Source organism: Narcine bancroftii, chromosome 3, assembly GCF_036971445.1.
Source record: "Narcine bancroftii isolate sNarBan1 chromosome 3, sNarBan1.hap1, whole genome shotgun sequence".
In the NCBI taxonomy this organism is placed as follows: domain Eukaryota; kingdom Metazoa; phylum Chordata; class Chondrichthyes; order Torpediniformes; family Narcinidae; genus Narcine; species Narcine bancroftii.
The window spans coordinates 162,341,866-162,369,625 of NC_091471.1; the positions used below are offsets into that span (position 1 = coordinate 162,341,866).

Consider the following 27,760-nt stretch of genomic DNA (forward strand, 5'->3'; position numbering starts at 1 on the left):
AAGTATACTGTGAATGATAAGAGAAGTTAGCTCACTTTGAATCAGCAGTCACAGTTAAACCTTCTTGAAGGTTTGATAGGACTAAATTCCAGAATCTTATCAACTTTGATTTCAGTACCAAAGGATTTCAGTACCAAAGGAATTGAGACGGTCTCACTGCTTCACAGAAATCAAAACAAAGAGTGGGTAAGTGTGACAATGGATTGTTAATGGTGATATGAATGTGGTTAGGTTTGAGTTGTTAAAACCATGGTGAATTTACAATATGCATGTTAGTGATTTTAACTATGAAAGTTGATGATACTTTTTTAATAGTGTTGCAGATCCAGAGGATCCCAAAACCCAGCAGCAATAGAAATTCACCAAGACAAATGGTTACTTAAAAGTTACTTTTGATTTTCTTTAAATGTGAAAACAGGATCAAACCTTAACTTGTTATTATAACTTTACTCTCTTCTAATAGCAAGTGCATGTGAATGTAATGTGTATCTGTTCAGGAAGGTCCTTTGATTCAGTCCAATCTCACTTTTCACTCTTCCAAGTTCTTATACTGTGCACAGAATTCAACATTTATGAATTTTCTCCAGGTTTTTAAACAAGCCTGTCAGCTTGTCATGTTGGCATTGCAACATGGCTCAAAAAAGCCATTGCAAACTTCTCGCTCTCACGCTCTCTTTTTGCCAGCACAGGAATCAGTTTCTGCCTGGCCATCTGTTGTTTTCAAAACAATAGACCATTTATTCCACAATTAAAAACCTTCTTGTGAAGTCTCCATAGGCATTCTTCAAAGTTTCTGCAAGGTCACTGTGGACATGAAATCTCTGCTTATGCACAGCTCTTGTATTTCAAATGAGATTCTTTTGTGAAGTGTTACTGTCTGTTTGTGATGTGACCTACACTAAACCCCCCCACAATCCATCTCTTTTAAAGTCATATTAATATATAATATAACCTGTAATAATAGTTTAATTTTTCCCATTACAAATAATCCATGAGCGCATCTCCTCTTGAAAGGGTCCTTTCTGTCTTCACCTTTTGAAAATGTTCCTGTGCAGAAGGGTTTTTCTCAAGCAACTAGACTGTTGTTGGAGCTGAATCATAAGGATTCTTAACCATACACTGCCTCTTGCAGAATGTGTGTTTTACTTGCTGTCATTTAGGGTTTTTAGACTGCAGGCATGTAACGGCACAATCAACAAAATTTGCTGTTACATGGGCAGCCTAAAAAGGAAAGCGCAGGAATTTTTAGTCAATTCCTGCACCATAATTTATTCTGCAGGATCCCTACCACTTTTCAAGGGAAGCCTGCAGTCTAAATTGCACCACAAAACTCACCTCATGAATTCAACGTCCAGCTGATGACTCAGGCTGCGTTGCTCCACATAAAATCACCAGGACTAACGTGCAGAGGAACTTGAGGGGTGCAGTGTAAAAGACCACAAGGTAAGTAATTATGTTAATTTATGTTAAAATTTTCACAGTTTTTCCAACATTGCTGTCTTAAAAAACACACTTGTTCAACCTACAAATGCTGTTAAAAGAAGAGAATCTCCCTGTTAAAATCTCCTCTCATTGCTTTCATCAGGCAGATTGCACAGAAGCCTGAAGTCCACATTTCTAAGTTCAACAACAATTTTTATCCAACTCTCTCAGACTCGTGAACTTCCACTTTACTACACTAACCATAAACTATCCCAGGACCACAAAAATACCCATTTGCACTAATGAAATGTCACTTGTTCTTCTGTTATCAATCTATTTTTTTGCATTTTCTCTTTTATTTAATTATAGTATTGAAATTATTTTAAAACCTGATCAGCAGCAGCAAATAAGAAATTTGAAGCACCTGTACATTGTATGTGATAATAAAATTATTATTGATATCATTATTTATTTATAAATCTATTTATTATTTAATGCATACTATTGTGGTCGATTTTTAAAAGCAAAAAGTACCCATGTGACTACAGCAAGCAAGAATTTTGATGTTTCTGGATATTTAACTTATGCATATAACAATAAACACGTTGTCTTTATCAGGATAAATGATCTGCTCCATTATTCAATGGGATCAGATCTAAGCTGTACTTCCATAACCCTAAATAGAAATAGAAATTTGTTTCACATCTCATTTGATCCCTAAAGTTAGTCAGTGTTCAATTCTTGCTGTGGCCACAGGTACATTAAAATGACTACAAATGCCAAGTCGATAAAAGTTAATAAATATCAAATGATTAATGAAGTATTCACGGTTGCAGTTAGTCCAAGAAATGTGATGTTTCAGCATGAATAGACAGATCTCCTGGAGCACCTGGTTTCTGGCAGACAGAATGCCAGATCTTTTACCGGCGTTGTTGCAGAATTGCTTCCTGATAAATGGTGAAACTGTTCATCTGGTAAACACTTTGATTCTGTACTTCCCCAATCCATTAAATACTACAAGTACATTGGTTAAATAACTTGTCAGTCTTCCTTGTAGGATGGCCCATAGGAACATGGTGTTGAATACAAGATGATACAGGACAAGAACAGGTCCTTTGGTCCCCACAGTTCAACTGTTTTCACTTTTAGAATCCGTAAAGTCTTCAAACCTGAGGAATAACTTTCTTAGGGTCACATTAATCTGGTAGATCTCGAATACATAGAAAACAAACAAACCCATCTTGGAGAAACCCAAAAACTGCAGGTCCTAGTTTCTTGAGCAAACAATGAGAAGCTGGAGGAACTCGGTGGGCTGGAATGGCCAAATGTTTCTGATTGGCACCTTATATTGAGACCACCTTAGAACTCTTGGAATTTTTCAAGAATTCTCAGATACCAATGTTAGGCTGGAGAAGTACTGATGTTAATACATCCTGCATGGTTTCAATATCACATGATGAGTTCAGAGTTTGGTAACAAAGGTTTCACAATAAGGGAACCGTTTGCACTTGAATTGATGTTTAACCAAATGCAGTTATTTGTTGCCAATATATCTTTAGCCCAGAACATTTAAGGCACTTCACGGGAGCAATGGTCAGCCAAAGCATTGTCCATAAATCATTAAAGAGCAGTTAGAGGTGACCAAAAGCTTGGACAAGGTCTAGGACCTCAAAATATCAGAGGCTTGGAACAATTTGAGGAGGAATATCTTGGCTTAAGGGTCCAGGCAATGAGAGGTCTGACTGCCAACAATGAGGCAATAAAAAGAGGAGAGGATAATGAGCCAAAATTATAGGAATGAAAGTATCTTGGGAAGATAGCAGTGGTGCAGGAAGGAAGGATGATGGTATGGAGCGAGCTGAAAACAAGGAATCAATCTTTGGTTTATATTTAACAAAAGATGAAATATCCTTTCTATTTAATGGTGATTCCCAACATAGAACCATACAGTAAAAGAACAGGCTTTTGGCCCATGATGCCCCTGTGGAACAGTGCCAAATTCAACAAAATCTCTTTTTTTATGCAGGCAATCCATGTCCTGTTTCTTCCTCCACCCGACCAACCTCTGCATATTCACATGTGTATCTAAAAGTGTCTGAGAAGCTTCTATTTTAGCTACTATATTGGAGTTGGGTGTTATCTGTCATTGCCCTCCAGTACCCAGGTTTTGGCCTGACGTGTGTTTTTATATCTTGTTAGTAGAATATTTGAACTGTATTCATGTTTCTTTCCGATAGGTTTAAACATGCCAAACTATAAACTAACGTACTTCAAACTGAGAGGGAGAGCAGAAACAGCTCGTTACATTTTTGCATACAGTGGAATAACCTATGAAGATGACACAATTGAACGATCGGTTTGGGCCCACTTAAAACCAAGTAAGTAGCATAGATTGCAAAGTACAATTTTCTCCTCTGAAACAATGGTATTGATGTAATGCATTTCATGATGTCCTAACGAATTTAGGAATGCTTTAGAAAATGCAGGGAATTTTCAGCAGGTTAGGGAGTGTCTGTGAAGAGAGAAACAGCTAGCATGTAAATCAATGAGCTTTCATCAAACTAGAGAATTGGAAAAATGAAGATGCTTTAACCCTTTGGACTCCAGCCATTTTTAACCTTTCATAATATATACTCTGGACTGGTCCATGGGTAAACCTTTACAGTAAGAACACCAGTTCTGGAAGTTGGGTGTAAAAACAGTCCTGGAAAACCGGGTCACTGAGTATATAGTCCTGTTTTGTAGTCCTGGAAAACCAAAGGATGGAGTCCAAAGCATTAAGTTGCAGATATGGAGAGGGAGAATGTCTGATAGGATGGAGGCAGGTCAGTGGGACTAGGCAAAATAAATGGTTTTGCACAGACTAGAAGGGCCAAAGGGGCCTGTTTCTGTGCTGTAATGTGCAATGGTTGTCCAAATGATACAATTAGTTGCAGTGGTGATGAATGTTTATTAATTTTATTAATGCCAAGTGATATGTCAAATACAGATTCATAGCTGTTACATGGATAATTAACTCCTCTCTAATGGTGATCATTTTTACTCTAATTTTGCCCTCTTTCTCTCCCCCCCCCCCCCCCCCCCACCACCACCACACACAAGAGTATGGCTTTATATCATGGATAGAAACTTTAGATGTTAAAGGAATGTCTTTTTTGCCTTGGACTCATTCCCCTTTATATTAAAACCAATGTTCAAAGATGTGTGTTTTTAATTTGATATTCTTGCAGGTGGGGGGAGTAGAATTGATGAAATGCAAGGTTGACTGAAGATTAAAATGGATTAAAATTTTCCCCACAGTCTCCCATAGGTTTTAATCCAGGGCTAAATGTTCACCAAAAGGAAACTTTATAGATCTGTTAACGACATCTTTGAGGTGATGGGGTAGAGCACAATGTAATCCTTCTGTTTCACAGATTCATTCCTTGCCACTGAGGGAATGCAATGGCAGGACTGACAGAGGAAAGTCTGGATTGTCTTGGGTTATACTCATTGGAATTCAGAAGAATGAGAGGGGATCTCATTGAGACATATACAATTCTGACAGGACTGGACAGGTTAGATGTTGAAAGAATGTTGATGAAGTTAGGAAAGTCCAGAACATGGGGTCACAGTGTTACAAGCCTAAAAAAACCCCAAAACCCAGCAGCAATAGACATTCACCAAGACCAGTGGTTTTTAAAAAGTTGTTTTTAATTAACTTTAAACATGAAAACAGAATCAAACTTTAACTTATCTCTATACTTAACTAACCCAAATTAACCCCCTTCTAATTCTAAGCATATGTCTCTGATCTGTATATAAATTTAAGAAAAATTCTTTGGTTCACAGTTCAATCTCACATCTCCTTCTTCCAAGTTCTCTGGATGTAGGCAATTTTTATACTGTGCACAGAATTTTACATGTATAAAGTTCACCAGGCTTTGTGCTCGAAAGGTAAATATTTACCACTCAGGAAGGTTCCTGTCGGGTTTGCAGAGAGAGATTTGTTGTTTCATGATTTCTACAACTGAGGTATCACCATTGTATCAATATCTCGCTGATGAAACTTGCCCCATCAGGGTTCTCCAAATAGTCACCTCTTTCTTCAGGCCACCACAGAGTTCTTTTCTGTTCCTTTTATTTCAAGAGAAACATTAGACAGATAGCACTACCAGCCATCCACTGCTCTGGAGCTTTCTGTTTCCAACCAACTCTTCCTGGCTTGTTTCAACCGTGACTGTTCAGACTCTTTCAGTGTCACACACACACACTGGCTGAGAGAGCTTGTTGAGCTTGTCTCTCCCTCTCTCTCTCCAACTGAGACTCCAGAAAGCCCATGTGACTCTCTTACTTGCAAAAAAAAAACACCTTATTCAGCAAACCACAGGAGTTCTCCTCTCTTGGTCAAGCTGTTGTCTTAGATAAACAAAACCCAGGAGTGGCCCTTCTGTGAGCACTTTGCAGAAAGGTCAGAAGTCTTGCAGTTATCCAACCATCCAGCCTATCTCCAAATCCAAACAATGGTCTATTCATTTCAATTAGCACCTACTTGTGAAATGTGCATAAAAGTTTCCAAAGATCCTGCAAAGTTACTGAATATGAATTCTTCAGACTTTCAAATAAGATCTGTTTTAAAATGTATATCTATGTAACCTACTATAATCTTATCAAAATTCCTCCCAATATTTATCCATTATAACAGTCTAAGGATACGGAGTAAGCCATCAGATAAGGTGAGACTTTTTCCACTCAGTTGTGAACTTCTGTACCCCCTACCACATAAAGTTATTGAGGCCAGTTCATTAGATATATTCAAAAGGGGATGGGATGTGACTCTTGTGACTAAAGGGATCAATGGGTTTGGACAGAAGGCAGCAAGAAGGGACCGAATTTGTATGATCAGCAGTGATTTTACTGAATGGTGGAACAGACCTGAGGGGCTGATGAAGGCTTTCATACCTTGATGAAGGGATCAAGCCCAAAATGTTGGCTATGTGTCTTGAACTTTGCTATGTAAAATACACTGCTTGACCTGCTGAGATTCCCCAGCATTGTTTTTACTTCAACCATGGTGTCTGCAGCCTTTCTTGTTTCATTTTGTGGGCTGAATGGTCTCCTGCAGGTTCAATCCTAAGCCCTGGTGTTGTCTGTGTAGAGTTTACATGTCTTTGCAGTGAGGGTGTGTTTTTGCCTGCTACTCGGGATTCCAACAACATCTTAAAGAGGTGGTTTGCTTGGCTAATTGACTGCTGTAAATTGTCTCCAATGAGCAGGTAACTGGTACAATATGGGGGGGGGGGGGGGAGGACTTGAAGGGAATTGGGGGGGTGAATAAATTACAATGAAAATTAGTGGAAGGGAAAAATCAAGGATGAGTTAAAATGGGCTCTTTGTATCTTGATAGAAAATATACTTGTGTATGAAATGATTTCAGAATAAGACAGCAAAGAGGAGTAGTCTCTTCTCTTAGAGAGTCTAAATCTTTGGTGGTCTCTGCTACCAGAGGCTAAGATATTGGATGTATTCTGGCTAAGCTGGACAGGCCTTTGGTCAACAGTGGAGGCAAGGGTCAAAAGGGATAAAGGGCAGGAAAGTGGAGCTGAAGGTATCAGCTTGATCAATGACAATCTCATTGAATGGTGGAGTTGGCTTGAGGGACAGAACATCGGACTCCTTCTATTCCAATGATAAGATGGAAATGGAGAGTATATTTCAGCTTAAGTGTAAATTCAGGATGAGGGGCCAATCTACAAATATACCAGCAAATCTGATGAATAATAGATTTTGTTTTACTCAAAAGTTGTCACAATATGGAACTTGCAACCAGATGGTGGCAGTGAACAGGCCCTTCAGACCAACTTGTCCATGCTGACCAAGCTGGCATTCTGGGCTTATTCCATTTGCCTGGATTTGGCCCACATTCTTTGAAAGCCTTCCTGTCCATATGTCTTTTGAATGTTGTAATTGTTCTTGCTTCGATAGCTTCTTCTGGCAGCTCATTCCTGATTATGGACCACCCTCTGGGTGAAAGTTGCCTCTTAGGTCCTTCTTAAATTTCTCCCCTCTCCTCATCAACCATTGCCCTATAGTTCTTCCAGACTAGTCTAGGAAAAAGACTGAATTTTCATCTCTCAGTTTAAAAGCATATTTCTTTTCACCCCTTGATGTTAGGTGCATCAAATGTTAGTCAAATTAACCTTGGTTCTTTTGCTATCCAGTTTGAAGTTCAATAGTTTTGGAACAAATGGCGTGCATCTGAAAACCACAGTACAGTTTAGCAACACGATAAATGTACAATGCCTCTTGATCCCCTCAATGTTATCAGACATTTTGTTTGTTGAACTCAAAAGTTAAACATTGAAGAAATAAGGAAACTTAAATCAAGAAATGTTGAAAGTGCTTTTGGCCAGGCAATACAGGAAAAATAATGTTTTTTAAAAAATTAGAAACAAAACTGGTCACTTGAAATAAGTTTAAGGAGTTGAGACACATTATCAAACTGTACCATGGTTATTTTCTTCTAGTTAATAAGGTGATGTGACAGACTAATGCAGCTGACGTATCCAACATAATGAATTGTTACGAGTCCAGAGGGCCCCAAAACCCAGCAGCAATAGAAATTCACCAAGATGAATGGTTACTTAAACAAAAGTTGCTTTTAATTTACTTTAAACATAAAAACAAGATCAACTTTAACTTATTACTATTAACTTAATTTGACCTGACTTAACCCCCTTCTAATTCTTAGTGCATGTGAATGTAATGTGTTTATGTTCAGGAAAGTCCTTTCATTCAGTCCAATCTCAATTCTCACACCTCCAAGTTCACTGGTTATACTTTGGACAGAATTCAATTTATGAATTTTCACCAGGCCCTCGTTAAAAAATAGATCGTTACCACCCAGGAAGGTTCTAGTTGGTTTCAGAGATATTTGTTGCTCATTTGACACACAAACTGATTCCCTCCGATCAGCCACTTCAGTGTCTTGGTGAAGAAACTTTCCCCATCTTGGGTTTTCCAAATGATAACCTCTTCTTCCAGGCACCAGAGTTTCTCGTTTCCCTTATTTCAGGTGAAACAGTCGAGCCAGCCATTTCCTCTTGTAAGGACTACAAGGATTTTTCAATAGGTTGAACTCAGAACTCACAACCAGTCTTCAAAATGCAGTTTTAACAAATCTGCCAGTTTGCCATGTTACAACTTCCAAAAGCCACTGCAGAACTCCGTTCTCTCTCTCTGTGTTTGCAAAACCACATGATGCCTCTTAGAACAGTAAATTGTAACCAGAGTGAGGCACTGGAATCAGTTTCTGCCTTGACATCTGTTGCTTTAGACATTAATCCATTTACTCCACAGCATCAGTCCATTAAACACCTACTTGTGAAATCTCCATAGGCATTCTTCAAAGTTTCTGTAAATTCACTGTGGACATGAAGTCTCTCTTTCAGGAAAGCTCTTGCATTTTAAATGAGATATATTTTTGTGAATTGATAATGTCTGTTTGTGAAGTGACCTACACTAAACCCCCACAATCTATCTCTTTTAAAGGCCTATAAATATAATATAAAATAATAATATACTCCATAGCAGAATGCTGATGTAATTTATCTAACTCTCATTCCAGCTCTGCTATTCAAACAGCTCCCAATCCTGAAGGTGGATGACATTGAACTTAATCAGAGCACCGCCATTGCAAGGTACTTGGCCAAAGAAACAGGTGAGGATAATGATGACGAAGGGCCCAATCCTGAAACAATGATTACCCTTTACTTCCCATGGATGCTACGATACCTTCTGAGTTTCTCCAGCACTCCATGCAACCCCAGCATTTACAGATTTTCTTGATTAAGGTCAATCAATAGTTTCTCTTTTGTTGTCTGAATGTGTGCATTGATGCAATGTATTGAGAGTTCAAAGTGTTCTCATTGACAGTGCCTCACAAGTTCACACCACACATTTTCCTTCTACGAATTCTTTATTTTTATTAGGCTTGGCTGGAAAAAACAACATTGAACAAGCTCAAGTGGATGCCATTGTGGACACATTAAATGATTTCATGAACCTGTTCCCTTGGACTGAGAGAGATGAGACTCTGAAAGTAAGACCAAGCTTTGAAATGTTAAGATGCAGTGCCTGTGATGTTGATATCAATTGATATTTTACTTCTGGTTTTTGAAATGTTGAATTTTCATGTGGCATAAGAGGGAATGTGAGCTGGATTAACACCCCTGAGGAAGTGCTGAGCTGTCCACAAGACCATGAGCTGATCTATTCTTCCACTCTCCTGCCTTCACCCCATTACCCTTGATACACTGACTATTTAGACAATCTGCATTAAATACACCCAGTGACTTGGCCTCCATAGATGCCTGTGGTAGCAAAATTCCAGAGGTTATTTGTTCTCTGGCTAAAGAAATCCCTCCGTATCTCTGTTTTAAATGGGTGCTCTTCAATCCTCAAGTTGTGTTCGACTCCTCTACCCCAGGAAACAACTTTGCCGCATCTGCTCTGTTTAGGCCTTTCAACATTCAAATTGTTTCCATGAGGTTGTCTCCCATTCTTCTAACTCCAGAGTACAGACTAAGATCCATTAAACATTCCTTGTATGATCCCTTAATTCCTGAAACCATTCTTGTAAATCTTTCCTGAATCAACTCCAGTGCCAGCACATTCCTTGTACTCCAAGTGAGGTCTCACCAGCGCCTTATAAAGCTACACCCTGCTTTTATTGCTCAAATAGCAATGCCATCACTGGTGAATTGTGCAGATTAAACCTTAAACTGAGATCTTGCATTCCTTCATTGGTATGTTGGCCTTCATATCAAGAGGGTTTGAGTATAGGAACAAGGATACCTTACTGCAGCTGTATAGGGCCTTGGTGAGACCCCACCTGGAGTATTGTGTGCAGTTTTGGTCACCTTATCTAAGGAAGGATGTTCTTGCAATGGAGGGAGTGCAGAGGCGATTCACCAGGCCGATACCTGGAATGGCAGGAATAACTTATGAGGAAAGATTGCGCAAATTGGGATTGGACTCGCTGGAGTTTAGAAGGTTGAGAGGGGATCTCATAGAGACATATAAAATTCTGGCAGGACAGGACAGAATGGATGCAGATGGGATGTTTCCAAGGATGAGAAAATCCAGAACCCGGGGCCATGGTTTGAGGATAATAGGCAAACCATTTAGGACCGAGATGAAGAGGAATTTCTTGACCCAGAGGGTGGTGAATCTGTGGAATTCATTGCCACAGAGGGCAGTACAGGCAGGTTCATTAAATATATTTAAGAGGGAATTAGATATATTTCTTCAGTATAAGGGTATTAAAGGTTATGGAGAGAAGGCGGGGACAGGGTACTGAACTTTAAGATCAGCCATGATCTCGTTGAATGGCGGAGCAGGCTCGAAGGGTCGAATGACCTACTCCTGCTCCTATCTTCTAGGTTTCTTGTGTGAAGAGTTCAGAAGATCGCAGATGCTGAAATTGAGAGCAAAAAGCAAGATGCTGGAAGAACTCAGTGACTCAGGCAGCATCGATGGAGGGAAATTGTCAGTGAACTATTTGGGTCATAAAACTGCTCGGTCCTGAAGTTGGCTCTCCCCAATGCCCTGACCAACATTCATGGCTCCGACAGAAGGCACTATGCGACCCAGCATTTTCTTTTTAATGTTACCTCTTTCAAAATGACAAAAATGTAATTTTTAAAAAAAATCAGCAGAAGTAGCAAGAATCCCTGCCTTCAACCCTAATTAAAATTATGTATTTAACACTTTCCTATCCAATGTCCAGATGCAAATGTCAAACCTCCAGGTTAAATGGTTCAACAATCATTGATCTAATCTGGAGAATTCCATATTCACAACCTTCTGTGCAAGGGATTTTCATTTCATTTCTGGACTTTTCTGGTCTGAGCACATAGCTTATCAAATTGAACTGTCAACCATCCTCAGAATCTTGTATCTTAATGAGATCACCTTTCATTCTTATATGTTTCAATTGGCATAGGCCAAGCTTTCTCCTCCCTTTGTGGTCCAGACCCCTCATCCTGGTAACCCTGTATATTTATACTGCATTGGCTTGAAAGCCAAAATACTGATCCTAAGAGACTGGATAGGTTGGGGCTTTTATTTCCTGGTGTGTAGGAATCTGAGGGGTGACCTCAAAGAGGTTTATAAACTCATGAGCACACATAAGGTGGATGGCCTCCTCTCTACCACCCCCCCCCCCCCCCCCCCCCCCACACACACACACCAGATTAGGAAAATCTGAAACCAAAGAATAGATTTCAGGTGAGAGAGGCAAGATTTAAAGGGGACCGGAGGAGCAACCTTATCAAATGCCTTCTGATAATCCACGTACACCATGGCCACTTGTTTTGCCCTATTGATGTTGCTTCAAAAAAACTCTTAGATTTGGGAAAAGTAATTTTCTTAAAGTAACACTGAATCTGCCTAACTGTAATTTCATTTTCGAAGGGCACTATTACCAGATCTTTAATGATGGTTTCCAATATTCTCCTGATAGCTGTCATTTCCATTTCCCAATCCTCCCTCTCTTAGAGTGCTGTTATATATGCTTAAAACTTGCTGATTTTATCTTAGAATCGAAGGATTTTGTTGCTCATCATTTATGCATCTACCTCTTTTCGAATCCTGGGAAACAGACAATCATTGCCAAGAAATTTGTTGGTTTCATTATGTTTTCTCCAGTAGTTTGTTTTATGATGGTAATTACTCTCTGCCTTGGATTCTGCCCTTATTCCGCTGTGTTGTCTCCTTTAAAGTGGAAACAGATTTTAAAAACAAATTCCACACTTCTTTCATTTCTTTATTCCCTGTTATAACGTCACTTGTCCTAGGCTCCTAATTATTTTTATGACTCAGATCAGAAGTTCTTGTATTTTAAATATGTTCTATTCTCAAAGAATATCTTCCTCCTCTATCAATTTTGTTTTTAATCACTAATGGTTTGTGTAACTCTCCCATTTATTTATTCCTATCGGTATCATGAGAAAGTCCTTCATTTAATCTAATAATGGAAAATACAAAAATTAAGTTAACGTTACTGTGGAATAACTTTACCCCAGATCTGGCAGAGAGGCAATGACGGTGATCTGAAATTAATTAATTCAATATTGTGCACTGAATTGTCACAGCATTCTGCGGGACCCCATCACATAATTTCACAAGGGTCATCCCCTCCTCTCATTGCAACTTAAAACATTCACTCTTCCAGTTCCATTGGCAATCAATTTACTGACTATTAACCCCATTTCTCTCTCTCTACGGGTGCAGCCTGATCTGAGAATTTCCAGCACAGTCTGTATTGTAAAACCCTTATAAGATTCACTGCATGTTAGCATTGGCAGTTCAGAAGCTAAGTCATCAGTGTAACAAGATCTTTCTTTACCCTAATTTTCAACAACATTAATAAAACAAGATATGGGTAAAAGGAAATTACATAATTAATCAACCCATCATCTAACCATTTCTTCCTCCTATTAAAACAAAGGGCTATTTATTTGACGTCTAGAACATTGGAGCAAATTCTATCCATCCTTTTGTAGATTTTATTTGACAAATTACCTGTTCAGCTGTAGCAAATAAGATTTTCAGTGCATTTCTAACTTGTAGAATGTGTGTGACAAACTCATCACTACAATCACTCCACATTAAAAAAGTGGTCTTGAACTTTTTAATGTGTGCAAGTGACTAATTTGTATTGAACCTGTAAGAAGAGTTAGCCATCTGGCCTGTGGAGCCTGCTCCCTCATTCAATAAGACCATAGCTGCTATGAACGGACTCAGATCCTTCTCCCCCTGTTCCCCTTAACCCTTAATTCTCCTATTCTTAAAAAAAAACCTGAATAATTTGACTTTAACTTCATTGTCTGCCTCTTGTCAGCCTGAAGCAAATCATTTTAACCTTGATGTTCTTTATGATCCCAAGATAAAGTGCTTCCAGCTCAGATTAGCTTTGCCCCATTTGTGATGGGGTTATAGCTCAGTTCATTGTGAATTTACAGTCACAGCTGGTTGTTGATCGGCAGTAACAACTTTCTTCTTGCCAGCAAAAGATGAATGAAGATATTGTCGCCAATAACATCCCCATACTTCTGGACGGCCTTTGCAAGCTTCTGGGGGACCAGACTTGGTTTGTTGGTGACTCAGTGAGTATAATGCAATCAGCTTTATCATGATGCATTGGAGGTGACCTGAATGATGTTGATACAATTAGGAGGCATTGATGGGGTAAACAATAAAAATCCTTTTCATCAGGAAATACTGAAAAATGTCACACATGAGAGAGTACACATTTAATGTGAGGGGGTAGGAAGTTTGAAGATGTTTTAAACAAAGAATGATGGATTCCTGGAAGAGGCTGCCAGGAGTACTGGTGGATGCAGATACAACAGTAGTATTTAAGAAGCTTCTGGATAAACAAATAAATATGCGGGCAGCAGAATTTGCCTTCAACTTGGGCATCATGTTCAGTGCAGCCACATGGGCTAAAGGTTCTGTTCCTATACTGTTCTGTGCTCCATGATCACCAGTAATGATGGGAATAAACATTATGCATAGCAGTACAGGCAAGAATAGTTTAATAAATGTTTCTGCTGACAGCACCACACATTGGATATTATTATAGTTATCCACCATCTTCCCTCGCACATAGATCTATCCCCAAATTCAAAGGGTAAATAGATATGCTTCTCTCACCCGATCCAATGGATGTTCATTTATCCACTACACAGTTTTGCCACATGAAGCCCAGATTACACTCCCAGACTGTGCTAAATATCTGGGATGGGGCTGAGGGAGAAAAGGCTTGTGGAATGAAAAGGGCTGTTACCATGCTGTGTCCAAATTTAAAAAAAATTAAACCAATTCCTACATCAGCTTACCATGAGAGTCCTTATTAAATTCCTTACTGAAGTCTACAGAGACAACGTCCACTACCCTATCCTCATCAGCCACCTTTGTCACCTCAAAACTTAATCAGATCAAGTTATTGTTGGTGCTTTAGAATCAGCAAGGTATTGACTTTCTCAGAAGCTGGGAGACGAGGACAACAATGAGGGTGGGTTGGGGGTAAATTATCTTAATTATTAAGATAATTCTTAAGCATAACCAATAATACTGGACAACAAAGATTTTGCTTCCTGAACATTTTTGGGTGTATTTTATGGATTTTGCCTGATCACAAAAATCACCTTGATTTTTTTTCTATCATGTACTGTTTTTTAAAGCTATAACCTATTTTGTGATTTCCTGTTATATTTTAAGTCTACTTGTATATTGCTTACAAAGCAAGCTGTTTTGTTCAGTGCAGATGCTATGCAAATGTTGTCTTAGGCCTGGGCATGCTTAGTCAGGATAGATGCAGACAGGCTATAAAAGCAGCTCACATATACAAATGCTATGCATTACATTGATTATAAACTACATCCAGCTGATGTCAACCTGCTTCAAGCAGACAAACCCATGAAGTGCAACATGTCATTGAAAGTTCATTTCCTGCATTCACTGTTGGACGTCTTCCTGGCTGATCTTAGTGCAGTCAGCGACGAAAATGGTGAAAGGTTTCACCAGAACATTGCGACCATGCAAAAGCAGCATCATGGCAACTGGAATCCATTAATCCTGGCTGACTATTGTTGGGTGCCGAATACAAACTAAATTCAGCAGCCACCCATTTTTTTTAGGTCAGTTGAACTAATGCAATGTGTCAGTATCATTAGACAATTAAACATGTGAAATTCAGTAAAAAATAATTTACTGTTTTTACAATTTCCAATGTGATACAGCAAATCTGAAATTATTTGTTCATCTTGAAGTTGTCTATCATAAACTCCAATTTTTTTTTCAGGAAGCAAACCTTTTGGAAAAAATGTTGTCCAGTGTAATCAATGTGTAACAAGGAGACTTGCTTTTTAACTCTGGCTACATGCAACAAAATCTGAGATTAAAAAAAAAGATTGTTAACAACCAAGTTCTCTCACGATAACTCATCTTAAGAATATCTTTGCTTCCAGGTTACCTGGGCAGATTTTCACTGGGCTGTCTGTTCAATCACCCTCAATAATCTAAATGCCAAGTTGCACAACTATCCCAGGTTGTTGGCTTTGAAAGAACGAGTTGAAGCTCTCCCTCGAATTGCAGCATGGATAGAGCAAAGACCAAAAACTCCTCTATAAATTAGTCAGCTGTAACTTTAAAGGACAAATGGGATATTTTTGATGGAACGTTACAAGATTTGGGGGAGAACTAGATAGAGAACATCAATGTAATCCTGCAGCAATCAAGGAAGGAATTCTGAATAAACATTGCTAACTGAAGGGGAGCATGAGGAATGTTTTGAGGTGAATACTAGATGCTTTTACTAAGATAGCTCTAAACATATGTGAAGTACATGTATAGCTTAGCTATACATACAACTGTATAATTTATATCAAAATAACAATAGCAAACACTGTAGAGATATGTAACTATAATGGTATATTTTTAGAATAAACAGCTTTAAATCTATTTTATTTGTGGCTTTCTTGATAAAGTAAACTGCATTTACCAGTTAATGTTATCAATTCCAAAAACAAATTCTGTATGTGGATAGCTTGCACTGTATATTCCAGCATGGAAGTGAGTCATGGAAATAAACCTTTCAGCTCAATGATTCATTCTAATTCAGAGCTAAGAACAGTAACAGGCTCTTACAGCCTATGAGCCCACACTGCCCAAATACATCCATGTGACCTACTAACCTGTACACCTTTGGAATCTTGGAGGAAACGAGCGCATGGAAGAACCAACTTAGACATGAGGAGAATGTACAAACTCCTTAGATGTACAGGTATCTGGCTTAGTGCGACACTATTAGAGCACCAATGATGCAGGTTCTAACTGCTATCCTATTAACTGCACCTTTTTTTTCCTCCCCATATTTCCATCAACACCCCTCAAATTGCCCAGTATGTAAGTGAGTGGTAGAATCTAACAGTCAATAAGTCTACTAACCCCCAAATCTTTGGAAGGTGGGAAGATAGTTACCTGTGCAATCACATGGAGAATATGCTAATGGCACACAGGCAGCAGCAGAGGTCAGGACTGAACCTAGCTCATCGGAGCCAAGGTTTTAGTTCTGCTATGGTGCCACTTCTAACTGCCTTGATATGGGAAGTTGTGAAAAATGACTAAACAATCTTTGAGAGACCCTACATGAAATTTGAGGAATAACTGTGAAGTCATAATTTATCCAATTAAGGGAGTACAAATTTATGAAATATATTTGGAATTATGGTGGCACTTGTTTTTTTAAAAAAGGATCCATTTAGGAAAGTGACAATATCTTGCACATAACTAAGATAGCTTTATGAGAACATTTGAATGTAATTGAAGAGAAATTGCACATCTCCTTGACACAAAAGGCCACCATTTGTCCCAGTCTGAGCAATCCAATCAATCCCACACCTATAGTTTCTTCTCTTTGATGCTTAGAATTCCTCTCTTACTCTTTCACCACTCACCTCTTCAAGGGGCAAACATAGTAGCCCATTATGCTCCATATCAGCAAGTCTGTGATGTGGGAGACAACCAGAAAACTCAAGGGACGCCACGCAGTCAAAGGTGGAGCATACAGTTCAGCACCAGACATCTCAATCATGCAATTTGCTGGAGGGTGTGGTATTACCTGCAACATCACTTTACCCCTAAATATCTGCTTCATGAATTACACCGGACACCTCTCCTTAAGGTGCTCGTGAGTGCTGATTCCCTTCTCGTAACAGTGCTGTGATATTCAAGACTATTAAATGCAAGAGTGGAATTTCTACACTTAGGAAAGTGACAATATCCTGCACATAACTAAGATAGCTTCGTGAGAACATTTGAATGCAATTTTCAAGAGAAATTTCACATTTCCTTGACATAAAACGCCACCTATTTCGAGAACAAGGTGAAAGTAATTGAAAGATATTTCTGTCAAAATTCAATGGTTTTATTAACATCTATATCCTTCAGAAAGTAATCAGTATCATTGGACTACATCTTGCAACACTCACAAAGAGAATGCATGACCTATTTTATGACAACTGAAACTAGCACCATTGTTGCAGATGGCATTGGTTTGTCAGATAATTCAGGTACAAATACCCTGCCCTTGTGTTGATTTGGCTGATCATATCCCAATTGTGCTGGAATTAACATACAAAGCTGACAAATGTCCTGGCCTCCACATAACAAGTTTTAAAAGAGATCGATGTTGTGAAATTCATCCATTGCAAAAATGCAATTCGATCCATTGTCCTACTAGTCTTGGCAGCTGCATTTGAACTGTTTTCTCATAACTCCTCCATTCTTAAGATTATTCAAACCATTTACCATTGAGCAGGTGAAGGGTCCTAAAGAAAGGTTCCAGCCTGCAATGCTGCTAATTCTTTTTCACCCAATGATGTTTTTTGACTTCGTTTCTGGTGATGTGTTGCTCTAAATTCCATCTCGTCTCTCCAGTTTACAACTAACCAAAAGTTTCGCATCACTAATACTAGTACTGTCGATCAATCTCAATTAATAGTGGGAAAACAAGGACAAATAGATCTATTCAGAAATATTGTCAATGACCTTTTAGATAGAATTGGCTGCCAAACCTGACTGAACCAAAGTAGCATCACTCTCTACCATTAATATTCAGCTCTTTCTCTTTACTGCCAACTTTAAATTAGAACATTTTAGTACTGCTTATTTGAAAACAGCAACATTTTATTTGCACTTAATTCTCCTTTCCATTTACTAACAATAAAACAGGTCAGGTAAACAAATATGGCCCCATCAATGGTTAACACACTGCACATACAAAGAAAGATTGAACATAAGAATTCTACTTATGAGACAGCTGATGCCCACAGAAAGTTATTGCAGTTGAGGTAGGAAATCTACAGGCATATTAAAATAGCCACACATTGAGATTCTTTGCTTAATGTGTTTATGGAATCCAGAACTGGTTGGTTTAGGACATTTTCTTAGCAGATTTGCTTCTAATAAGCATTAGATTTCTTATCAGAATTTCATGAAAGCCAATCTACTGAAGTACACAAGTCAAAATAGGACTCAATATTGGAAAAAAAATATCTGGTCTGAGAAAGTTATTAAAGTTACAGGCATATGGATTAAGCTGGCCGTGTACAGGGAGGAATGAACAGTAATGGTGTTGCAGCCATGCTTGCATTAGATACAAATCTCTATTTATATAACTGCTGAAAAAAGGGTGTTTTGTGGTTTAACTGTGGAACTACAGCAATACAATAATAATAATACATCTTCACTTTGATCACAGAGATTTTGGACTGATATCTCACAAAAGTATCTTTGTTCCTTTAAAAACTATTCTGTTACATCACAATGCAATACATAAGAGTTTGGCACTTCTTCATTCCAATGACAGGGTCAAAGTTATGAAGTTTCACACAGAGTTCACCAGACTTATGCTTTTGAAGCATATGGGAAAGAAAAAAAATAGTCTTACAATCCTAATGAAGTCTTCAATAGAGCTGCTATATTCAGCGGAATGCTTCCATCACCTGTTTATGAAAATAAAATTGGAACCCCTGAGCTCCAACAGAACATCTAATGCAAAATCTCAGAAGCACAGGATTATATATGTAACATTTTGTATTTTAGTTTGAATATTTTATTTTTAAGAAAAAAGAGATAGGAAATAATACACTGAATTCATAAGGTCCAAAAAAAGAGGGAAAGGAGAGCCCCTCTCCTTTATAAGATTTAGATTTAGGGTAGGTCACATATATACATATAATATATATATATATACATATAATATATATATATATACATATAATATATATATATATACATATAATATATATATATATACATATAATATATATATATATATATTATATATATATACATACCCACATTTTAAAACAGATCTTATTTGAAAGACTGAAGAAATGCTGAAGATCTCTGGAGAATGTAAGCACCTTTCACAAGTAGGTGTTAATTGAACTGACGTCATAAAATGAATGACCATTGTTTGGTCAATGGGACAGACACCAGGAGATAAAAGGAAGAAAATAGAAAAAAAAGCAACAGGAGCAAGGTTTGACATCTCAGAGGCACATCATTTTAAAAGTATTAAATTTCTAATAAAGAGTATACTAATTGACAAATATCAGAATTATACAATCTGGGCATTAAGCAATTGAACAATGTCACCAAATTTCGAGCAACATACTATATCTATTCCTAAGACTATAAATAATCTTCTCAAGGGAAATACAACTGCATTTCCATGTTCCAACCATCAATGTGAAGTAGGGAATTAGATTTCCACGTTTCCGCTATACATTTCCCGGCTATTGACAACGCAATTTTAATAAATTTAGATTTCTAGAGAAGTTAACTTTTATTTATTTAGCATTTTCTACTGACAATTAACTTTTCAAAGCTAGTTCACAGCAATGCAAAGAACCCGAGTGTGATCAAGGGAAGTCAATGCCGCCCCCCCCAAAACCTGCTGATCTTCTACATTAGCACAGAAAAATGAGTAATTGGGGCCCATTATCTAGCAATTAATGTTTTGAATGAACTTGAAGAAAGAACCAGAAGAAAGTCTGGGCAGGATTGACAATGGTCATCGCCCTCCGGGTGGCAAAGTTTATCTTGGCAAAATCGAAGGTAGCTGAACTCTCTGTTGGAAACTTGGTGCCCCTTGGCTGCTACTCAACTAGGGAAAACACTTCTGACCTGCAAGCTCTAAGAATTTAAATGAATGTAGAGGAGCTGGAGAAACTCAGCAGGTCAAGCAGCAACCATGGAGGAAAATCAACTCAACATTTTGTATGAGGACCCTTTCAAGGCTAGGATGGGAAGATACAAGATTCCAAGCAGAAAGGCCAGAAGGTTGGGGAGTGGGTCAAGAGATGAGACAAATGAAGGTGGGAGAGGTGTAGAGACAGATAGGTGAAGGGCAGAGGGGATGAGAGAAAAGTATGAAAGGATGTAAAGGACAACTACAGAATGGAATCGGATTTGGGTGGAGGTGACCTGATAGCAGTTAATTCAATCTGCTATAGTTGACAGAAATGCTGGAAAATGACGTGTCAGATGTGAAACTGGTGGGATGAAGCAAGGAAACTCTACCCTTGTTCTAGGTGGCTGATAGCGAGATCAGAGAAGTGATGAGATTTTTAAATAGTATGCGAGCGATCTTGACGGCTAGTCGGGACTAAGCCTCAAGGTATATAAAGAGGTGGTGCCCCAAAGCTAGTTCTTGGCCACCTCAGAATCATCTGGGACTACAGATGTCATGAAGAATTTGTGGTTGGTGCTGAGTGATTGGGGGGAGAAAGACGAATGGTTAGGGAGGGCTAGGGGTGGTGGCAGGGTGAATGGGGGCGGTGATGTCAGGGTGGATAGGAGGGGCTGGGCGAAGTCAGGGTGTTACGAGTCCAAAGGACCCCAAAACCCAGCAGCAATAAACATTCACCAAGACAAGTTGCTTTCAAAACAAAAGTTATTTTTAATCAACTTCAAACATAAAAATAGAATCAAACTTTAACTTAACTCTATACTATCTCAAATTAATCCCTTCTAATTCTAAGTGCACGTGTATGTAATGTGTGTGTGTATTTAAGAAAAGTTATTTGGTTCACAGTTCAATCTCACTTCTCCTTCTTCCAAATTCTCGGGTTGCAGGCAATCACCATACTGTGCACAGAATTTAACATGTATAAAGTTCACCAGGTTTGGTGCTTGAAAGGTACATGTTTACCGCTCAGGAAGGTTCTTGTAGGATTTGCAGAGAGAGATATTTATTGCTCCAGGATTTCCACAACTGAGGTACCACCACTAATCACCTCAGGGTCTCGCTGATGAAACGTGCCCCATCAGGATCTTCCAAATGGTAACCTCTTTCTTCAAGCTACCACAGAGTTCCATTCCTTCCTCCATTTCAAGAGAAACATCAGACAGATAGCACTTACAGCTATCTACTGGCTTGCACTTTTCAGTTATTTGTCAGTATCCCTCACACTGAGTGACTGAGCTGTTAACTCAACACTCTTTTCCAACCAAAACTCCAAAGAGAGCATGTGACTCATGTCTTGCAAAACCCCCACCTTCTCCAGCAAACAACAGTTCTTTCCTCTTCTCAAGTTATCATCTTAGGTAAGCAATCCAGGAGTGACCTTTCTGTGAACCCTTGAAAAGTGCTTCCACTAGCCATCGTGTCTCCAGTTCCAAACAATGGTCATTTATTTTATGATGTCAGTTCAATTAACACCTACTTGTGAAAGGTGCTTACATTCTCCAGAGATCTTCAGCATTTCTTCAGTCTTTCAAATAAGATCTGTTTTAAAATGTGGGTATATATGTGACCTACCTTAAATCTTACAAATTCACCCCAAATATTAATATTGTTACAAGAGTAGATAGGAGGAGCTGGGTGAGGTGACGGGGGGGCCAGACGGCCGGGCGAGGGGGCCAGACGGCCGGGCGAGGGGGCCAGACGGCCGGGCGAGGGGGCCAGACGGCCGGGCGAGGGGGCCAGACGGCCGGGCGAGGGGGCCAGACGGCCGGGCGAGGGGGCCAGACGGCCGGGCGAGGGGGCCAGACGGCCGGGCGAGGGGGCCAGACGGCCGGGCGAGGGGGCCAGACGGCCGGGCGAGGGGGCCAGACGGCCGGGCGAGGGGGCCAGACGGCCGGGCGAGGGGGCCAGACGGCCGGGCGAGGGGGCCAGACGGCCGGGCGAGGGGGCCAGACGGCCGGGCGAGGGGGCCAGACGGCCGGGCGAGGGGGCCAGACGGCCGGGCGAGGGGGCCAGACGGCCGGGCGAGGGGGCCAGACGGCCGGGCGAGGGGGCCAGACGGCCGGGCGAGGGGGCCAGACGGCCGGGCGAGGGGGCCAGACGGCCGGGCGAGGGGGCCAGACGGCCGGGCGAGGGGGCCAGACGGCCGGGCGAGGGGGCCAGACGGCCGGGCGAGGGGGCCAGACGGCCGGGCGAGGGGGCCAGACGGCCGGGCGAGGGGGCCAGACGGCCGGGCGAGGGGGCCAGACGGCCGGGCGAGGGGGCCAGACGGCCGGGCGAGGGGGCCAGACGGCCGGGCGAGGGGGCCAGACGGCCGGGCGAGGGGGCCAGACGGCCGGGCGAGGGGGCCAGACGGCCGGGCGAGGGGGCCAGACGGCCGGGCGAGGGGGCCAGACGGCCGGGCGAGGGGGCCAGACGGCCGGGCGAGGGGGCCAGACGGCCGGGCGAGGGGGCCAGACGGCCGGGCGAGGGGGCCAGACGGCCGGGCGAGGGGGCCAGACGGCCGGGCGAGGGGGCCAGACGGCCGGGCGAGGGGGCCAGACGGCCGGGCGAGGGGGCCAGACGGCCGGGCGAGGGGGCCAGACGGCCGGGCGAGGGGGCCAGACGGCCGGGCGAGGGGGCCAGACGGCCGGGCGAGGGGGCCAGACGGCCGGGCGAGGGGGCCAGACGGCCGGGCGAGGGGGCCAGACGGCCGGGCGAGGGGGCCAGACGGCCGGGCGAGGGGGCCAGACGGCCGGGCGAGGGGGCCAGACGGCCGGGCGAGGGGGCCAGACGGCCGGGCGAGGGGGCCAGACGGCCGGGCGAGGGGGCCAGACGGCCGGGCGAGGGGGCCAGACGGCCGGGCGAGGGGGCCAGACGGCCGGGCGAGGGGGCCAGACGGCCGGGCGAGGGGGCCAGACGGCCGGGCGAGGGGGCCAGACGGCCGGGCGAGGGGGCCAGACGGCCGGGCGAGGGGGCCAGACGGCCGGGCGAGGGGGCCAGACGGCCGGGCGAGGGGGCCAGACGGCCGGGCGAGGGGGCCAGACGGCCGGGCGAGGGGGCCAGACGGCCGGGCGAGGGGGCCAGACGGCCGGGCGAGGGGGCCAGACGGCCGGGCGAGGGGGCCAGACGGCCGGGCGAGGGGGCCAGACGGCCGGGCGAGGGGGCCAGACGGCCGGGCGAGGGGGCCAGACGGCCGGGCGAGGGGGCCAGACGGCCGGGCGAGGGGGCCAGACGGCCGGGCGAGGGGGCCAGACGGCCGGGCGAGGGGGCCAGACGGCCGGGCGAGGGGGCCAGACGGCCGGGCGAGGGGGCCAGACGGCCGGGCGAGGGGGCCAGACGGCCGGGCGAGGGGGCCAGACGGCCGGGCGAGGGGGCCAGACGGCCGGGCGAGGGGGCCAGACGGCCGGGCGAGGGGGCCAGACGGCCGGGCGAGGGGGCCAGACGGCCGGGCGAGGGGGCCAGACGGCCGGGCGAGGGGGCCAGACGGCCGGGCGAGGGGGCCAGACGGCCGGGCGAGGGGGCCAGACGGCCGGGCGAGGGGGCCAGACGGCCGGGCGAGGGGGCCAGACGGCCGGGCGAGGGGGCCAGACGGCCGGGCGAGGGGGCCAGACGGCCGGGCGAGGGGGCCAGACGGCCGGGCGAGGGGGCCAGACGGCCGGGCGAGGGGGCCAGACGGCCGGGCGAGGGGGCCAGACGGCCGGGCGAGGGGGCCAGACGGCCGGGCGAGGGGGCCAGACGGCCGGGCGAGGGGGCCAGACGGCCGGGCGAGGGGGCCAGACGGCCGGGCGAGGGGGCCAGACGGCCGGGCGAGGGGGCCAGACGGCCGGGCGAGGGGGCCAGACGGCCGGGCGAGGGGGCCAGACGGCCGGGCGAGGGGGCCAGACGGCCGGGCGAGGGGGCCAGACGGCCGGGCGAGGGGGCCAGACGGCCGGGCGAGGGGGCCAGACGGCCGGGCGAGGGGGCCAGACGGCCGGGCGAGGGGGCCAGACGGCCGGGCGAGGGGGCCAGACGGCCGGGCGAGGGGGCCAGACGGCCGGGCGAGGGGGCCAGACGGCCGGGCGAGGGGGCCAGACGGCCGGGCGAGGCTTGAGAAGTCCAGGTGGTTGATGTCCCATTGCCAATTCAAGATGAAGATGTATAGTAAGGGCACGGAAGTTGAGGCAGGGGAAGAATTCTGCATCATAGCATACAAAAATATTTTGAAAGGTTTGACAGGATACCTCATTATTTTTCAAAACTGAGCAGTATTTTGGAAGGAAAATGCAAGAGAAGAATAGTAGTAGACCCAATGGTTACATATGGCTCGGAAAGAGCCCTTAGTTGTTTGTAGATGGATGCTTTGGACTAAATTCATTTTTCTCCAATTGGGAGATTTACACGTCACAAACTAATTAAATAAATATTCTATATAATGTTTCAGAAATAGCAAGCATAGAGGATTCAGATGATCTTGGCAGAAGAGGTTATGTAGATATATTAAAAGATAAGAAACAAATACTTTATTGCTTACACAAGATGGCTCAAATTTTCTCAATTCAGAGTGGGTTTGCATCTAACAGAGTGAGAGTGATTACTGATGCTGAAAATCTTTCAGAGAAAGATTTGTCGGGGCAAATGGAGAATCAGATGCCGGGGAGAGTGCATGAGACAGAGGGGAAAGGGTGAAGATTCAAGGCTGCCTGATTAATGGATAAATTGCTGCTGAATAACCAGGAGTTGACTGCCATGTTTTAAAAAAGTTTAGTAGTTTAGATACTATGGTCGAAAATATGCAGGCTTTTTGAAGTATAAAAAAAATTGAGATCGTGCACAGTAACAGGTCCTCCAACGACACCTAAATGCTCTAATATAACTCCACACATCTTTGGAATATGGGAGGAAATCCATGCAGACATGAAGAGAAGGTCAAACTCCTTACAGACAGCGGTGGATTTGATCCAGTTCATTGCATCGTAATGGTGTTGCCCTAACAGTGCCACCCTAAGAAACAGAAGTAGGCAAGCTAACAAACATCTTGCCTTGAGTAGAAGTGGGAAAGCATTCTTGTTCAAACCGCATAACTCACCTGTTTCTGTTGATGTCATATCCTGTTCCAGTTTTAGTTTATGTTCCCCAATTTTAAGCATGGACTCTTCTATAGTATCTTTGCTGATCAGTTTAACAATGTGCACTACCCTATAAACAAAAACAAACAGAACCAGAAAGTGAGAAGTAACCTACCTTTCATTCATTTCAAATACAGAATCAATGACCTTTTCTCTGACCTGTTTGCTCTGGATGGAACCAGGGCATTTGTGTGCAAAATTCTTCTCAACTCTTCCTTGTTCTACTAATAACTAGTTCCTACCTTTTGCCCATATCTAATATATCCCTTGTAAACAATTGTTTATGTAAAAGGCATCTTGTTTTTCTGGCTAAATTCTATCTGCTTGCATCAGAGGTCCCTCTTTTAATTGCAAATTTTAAAACAGTTCTAAAAGCTTAGACATTTCCAATATTCAAATGCTCTACGTCAGCGTCGATTTTCCATTCAGACTCTTTCATCTTCTTTATCTTTAATCTTCAGAACAGAATGGCTAAAATCACACACTTTCTGAATGAATGGATGGATGGGAGTGGGACAAAGAGGTGGGATTCGGGCTTATAGGAAAGGAAGAAACTGGAGGGAGAAACTTGGAGCATGTTCATAAAATCGGTTGCTTGAATTGGGTTGGGGCTGGAAAACGTGAGGGAAGAATAACCAAACTAAATGGGAGGGAGCCAAGATATTAAATGAATATGACACTATTAAGGAACTCTTATAGGATGAATTTAGAGGTTTTAAACATCTACTCCAAAGGATACGTTGACTTGAAAGAGCATGAACCTACTTATTCAGTTGCAAACATTAAAATAAAATTACTTTTTCTGTCCTACTCGGTGACATCGATCTTCTGCCTGTTTATCATTGTAGGGATTGCAGTCAATATCATGGAGAATGACAACATTGGCCGAGGTAAGATTTATGCCTAAGCCGCCGGCTTTGGTTGACAACAGGAAAACAAAAATTTCCATATCTGTGTTAAACTGATCTATCAAGTGGATTCTGAAAAAGAAAGTCAGTGGAAAAGTTATTCATAAGACAATGACATGCAAACTTTTTTCATAAAATGAGAGGCAAAAGACACACACACACACAATAAAAGCAATGACTGTTCAATCACACAATCACTGTGAGTCGTAAAATCAATAAAAATCTTACATGGGATTATGTATGTGTGAGTGTGCATCAGTAAGTACCCTTATGAACTCAGAGCAATTTCTCAATAAGGTGGAGGCAAAAGGATGATATCATATGCAAGATCACCCAATGCATCTACTCTTTTGGAAGAAAATATTTTGGCATATTCCCGCTTGCTCATTAACAGCTTCCACAAGTGCACTGAAAGGTATACTTGCTGGATGCATTACATTGGGGTTCAGGAGCTGCTCTGCTCAAGACTGGAAGCAGATAGTGAATGCAGCTAAGAACACAAACCTTTCTCCTCTCCATGGACTCCATCTTCATCACCAACATACTGAATGACCTATCAACTCCTCTTCTCCCTCCTCCTATGGGGAGAAGGCTTTAAGAGTATGCACCAACAGGCTTAAAGACAGTTTCTTCCCTGTTGCCATCAGACTCCTGGATGAACTACACAAGTGTTATCATGTTGCCCTGCTTGGTGTTAAGCTTCCCTTCACTGTCATCTTCTACACTTTAAATTGTGCACTTTACACAGCCATATGTTAGAGATAACCTTTAGTTTGATTCCAAAAGACGCTTTCCCACAGGGTGAGAAACTTAAATTGGTATTTTTCTATGTTAAGTATCCAAATCTTTCCCTTGTTCCAAATCAAGAGACCTCCATAGAAATATGAAAACACAACTCTTTTACATAATATACATGTAATATTCATAATGCAACATGGGCTAAGCTTGTGTCCATGGGTTGAAATTGTCAATCAACATTTTGGGCAGAGACTTTTATCAATAATGATGAATTCATTCCATGAATGCTGACTGACCAAGTGCCTTCAGCTCTTCATTGTTTGCCCAATATTCCAGCATCTACAGTTCTTTAACATTACAATTTATTTTTATATCATATTGCTGATGTCTTGAAAAAAGTGAAACAGGCATTAAAATATAGGTTTAACAATATTTTCTTTTTTTGTTTAAAAACCTATAACTAGACATTGCAAGAATGAATACACGTACCTGTCAGAGATTTGGGTTTTGCCGTCCAATCGAAGGTACCTGTGCTTATGGTGCTTCAAGAAAACCTCTAAAATGTCTAACATCATAGTAAACTGGCTGAAAAGGACAACTCTCGAACCCTGATAAGAAAAAATGTTGTTTCATCAAAATTATGATGGGAAACCATTCTCTGATGGCATTGAGAAAGAGGATTCAGAATCCTTACAGTCTGCAACAACTGGTTTCAAAACTCATCTATCCCAAAACATTTGTGGTGGGAGTTCACGAAGGTGGAAAATAAAGCATAAAAGTTCAAATAATTCATTAGTCTATAT

The 27,760-nt window shown here is 42.5% G+C and overlaps 2 protein-coding genes across 9 annotated transcripts in view; one reads left to right on the forward strand and one right to left on the reverse strand.

Moving 5' to 3' along the window:
* The window catches only part of LOC138757792 (SWI/SNF-related matrix-associated actin-dependent regulator of chromatin subfamily A containing DEAD/H box 1-like), a 155,910-nt gene that overhangs the window by 39,895 nt on the left and 88,255 nt on the right, over positions 1-27,760 (reverse strand). For 2 of the 5 annotated variants that reach the window (XM_069925695.1, XM_069925693.1), the window contains exons 20-22: positions 27,447-27,565; positions 26,109-26,291; positions 25,272-25,381 (exon numbers count right to left, since the gene is read on the reverse strand). In XM_069925695.1, the coding sequence (XP_069781796.1) occupies positions 25,272-25,381; positions 26,109-26,291; positions 27,447-27,565 (412 nt within the window). Of the gene's footprint in view, positions 1-1,978; positions 2,592-17,373; positions 18,975-20,918; positions 21,767-25,271; positions 25,382-26,108; positions 26,292-27,446; positions 27,566-27,760 lie in introns of those variants that run through there. The other 3 variants (XM_069925696.1, XM_069925692.1, XM_069925694.1) reach the window with 3 other exon arrangements.
* LOC138757793 (hematopoietic prostaglandin D synthase-like) lies at positions 37-27,700 on the forward strand. Of its 4 annotated transcripts, XM_069925700.1 has the most exons (7): positions 37-186; positions 3,660-3,800; positions 9,029-9,121; positions 9,393-9,502; positions 13,473-13,571; positions 26,160-26,201; positions 27,422-27,700. In XM_069925700.1, exons 2-7 carry the CDS (start codon positions 3,668-3,670, stop codon positions 27,434-27,436), a joined length of 492 nt encoding a protein of 163 aa, XP_069781801.1. In that variant the 5' UTR covers positions 37-186; positions 3,660-3,667; the 3' UTR covers positions 27,437-27,700. The 4 variants fall into 4 exon arrangements, with proteins under 4 accessions (XP_069781801.1, XP_069781798.1, XP_069781800.1 ...); XM_069925697.1 differs by lacking the exons at positions 26,160-26,201; positions 27,422-27,700 and adding an exon at positions 15,438-15,930; XM_069925699.1 differs by lacking the exons at positions 37-186; positions 26,160-26,201; positions 27,422-27,700 and adding exons at positions 1,388-1,443; positions 15,438-15,930.

Bases quoted from the DNA above. Each gene is read 5' to 3' on its own strand.
- LOC138757793 (XM_069925697.1), top strand. From the start codon at position 3,668: ATGCCAAACTATAAACTAACGTACTTCAAACTGAGAGGGAGAGCAGAA. The intron at 9,122-9,392 runs GTGAGGATAATG...TATTTTTATTAG, and splicing joins GTACTTGGCCAAAGAAACAG to GCTTGGCTGGAAAAAACAAC. The intron at 13,572-15,437 runs GTGAGTATAATG...CTTTGCTTCCAG, and splicing joins CTTGGTTTGTTGGTGACTCA to GTTACCTGGGCAGATTTTCA.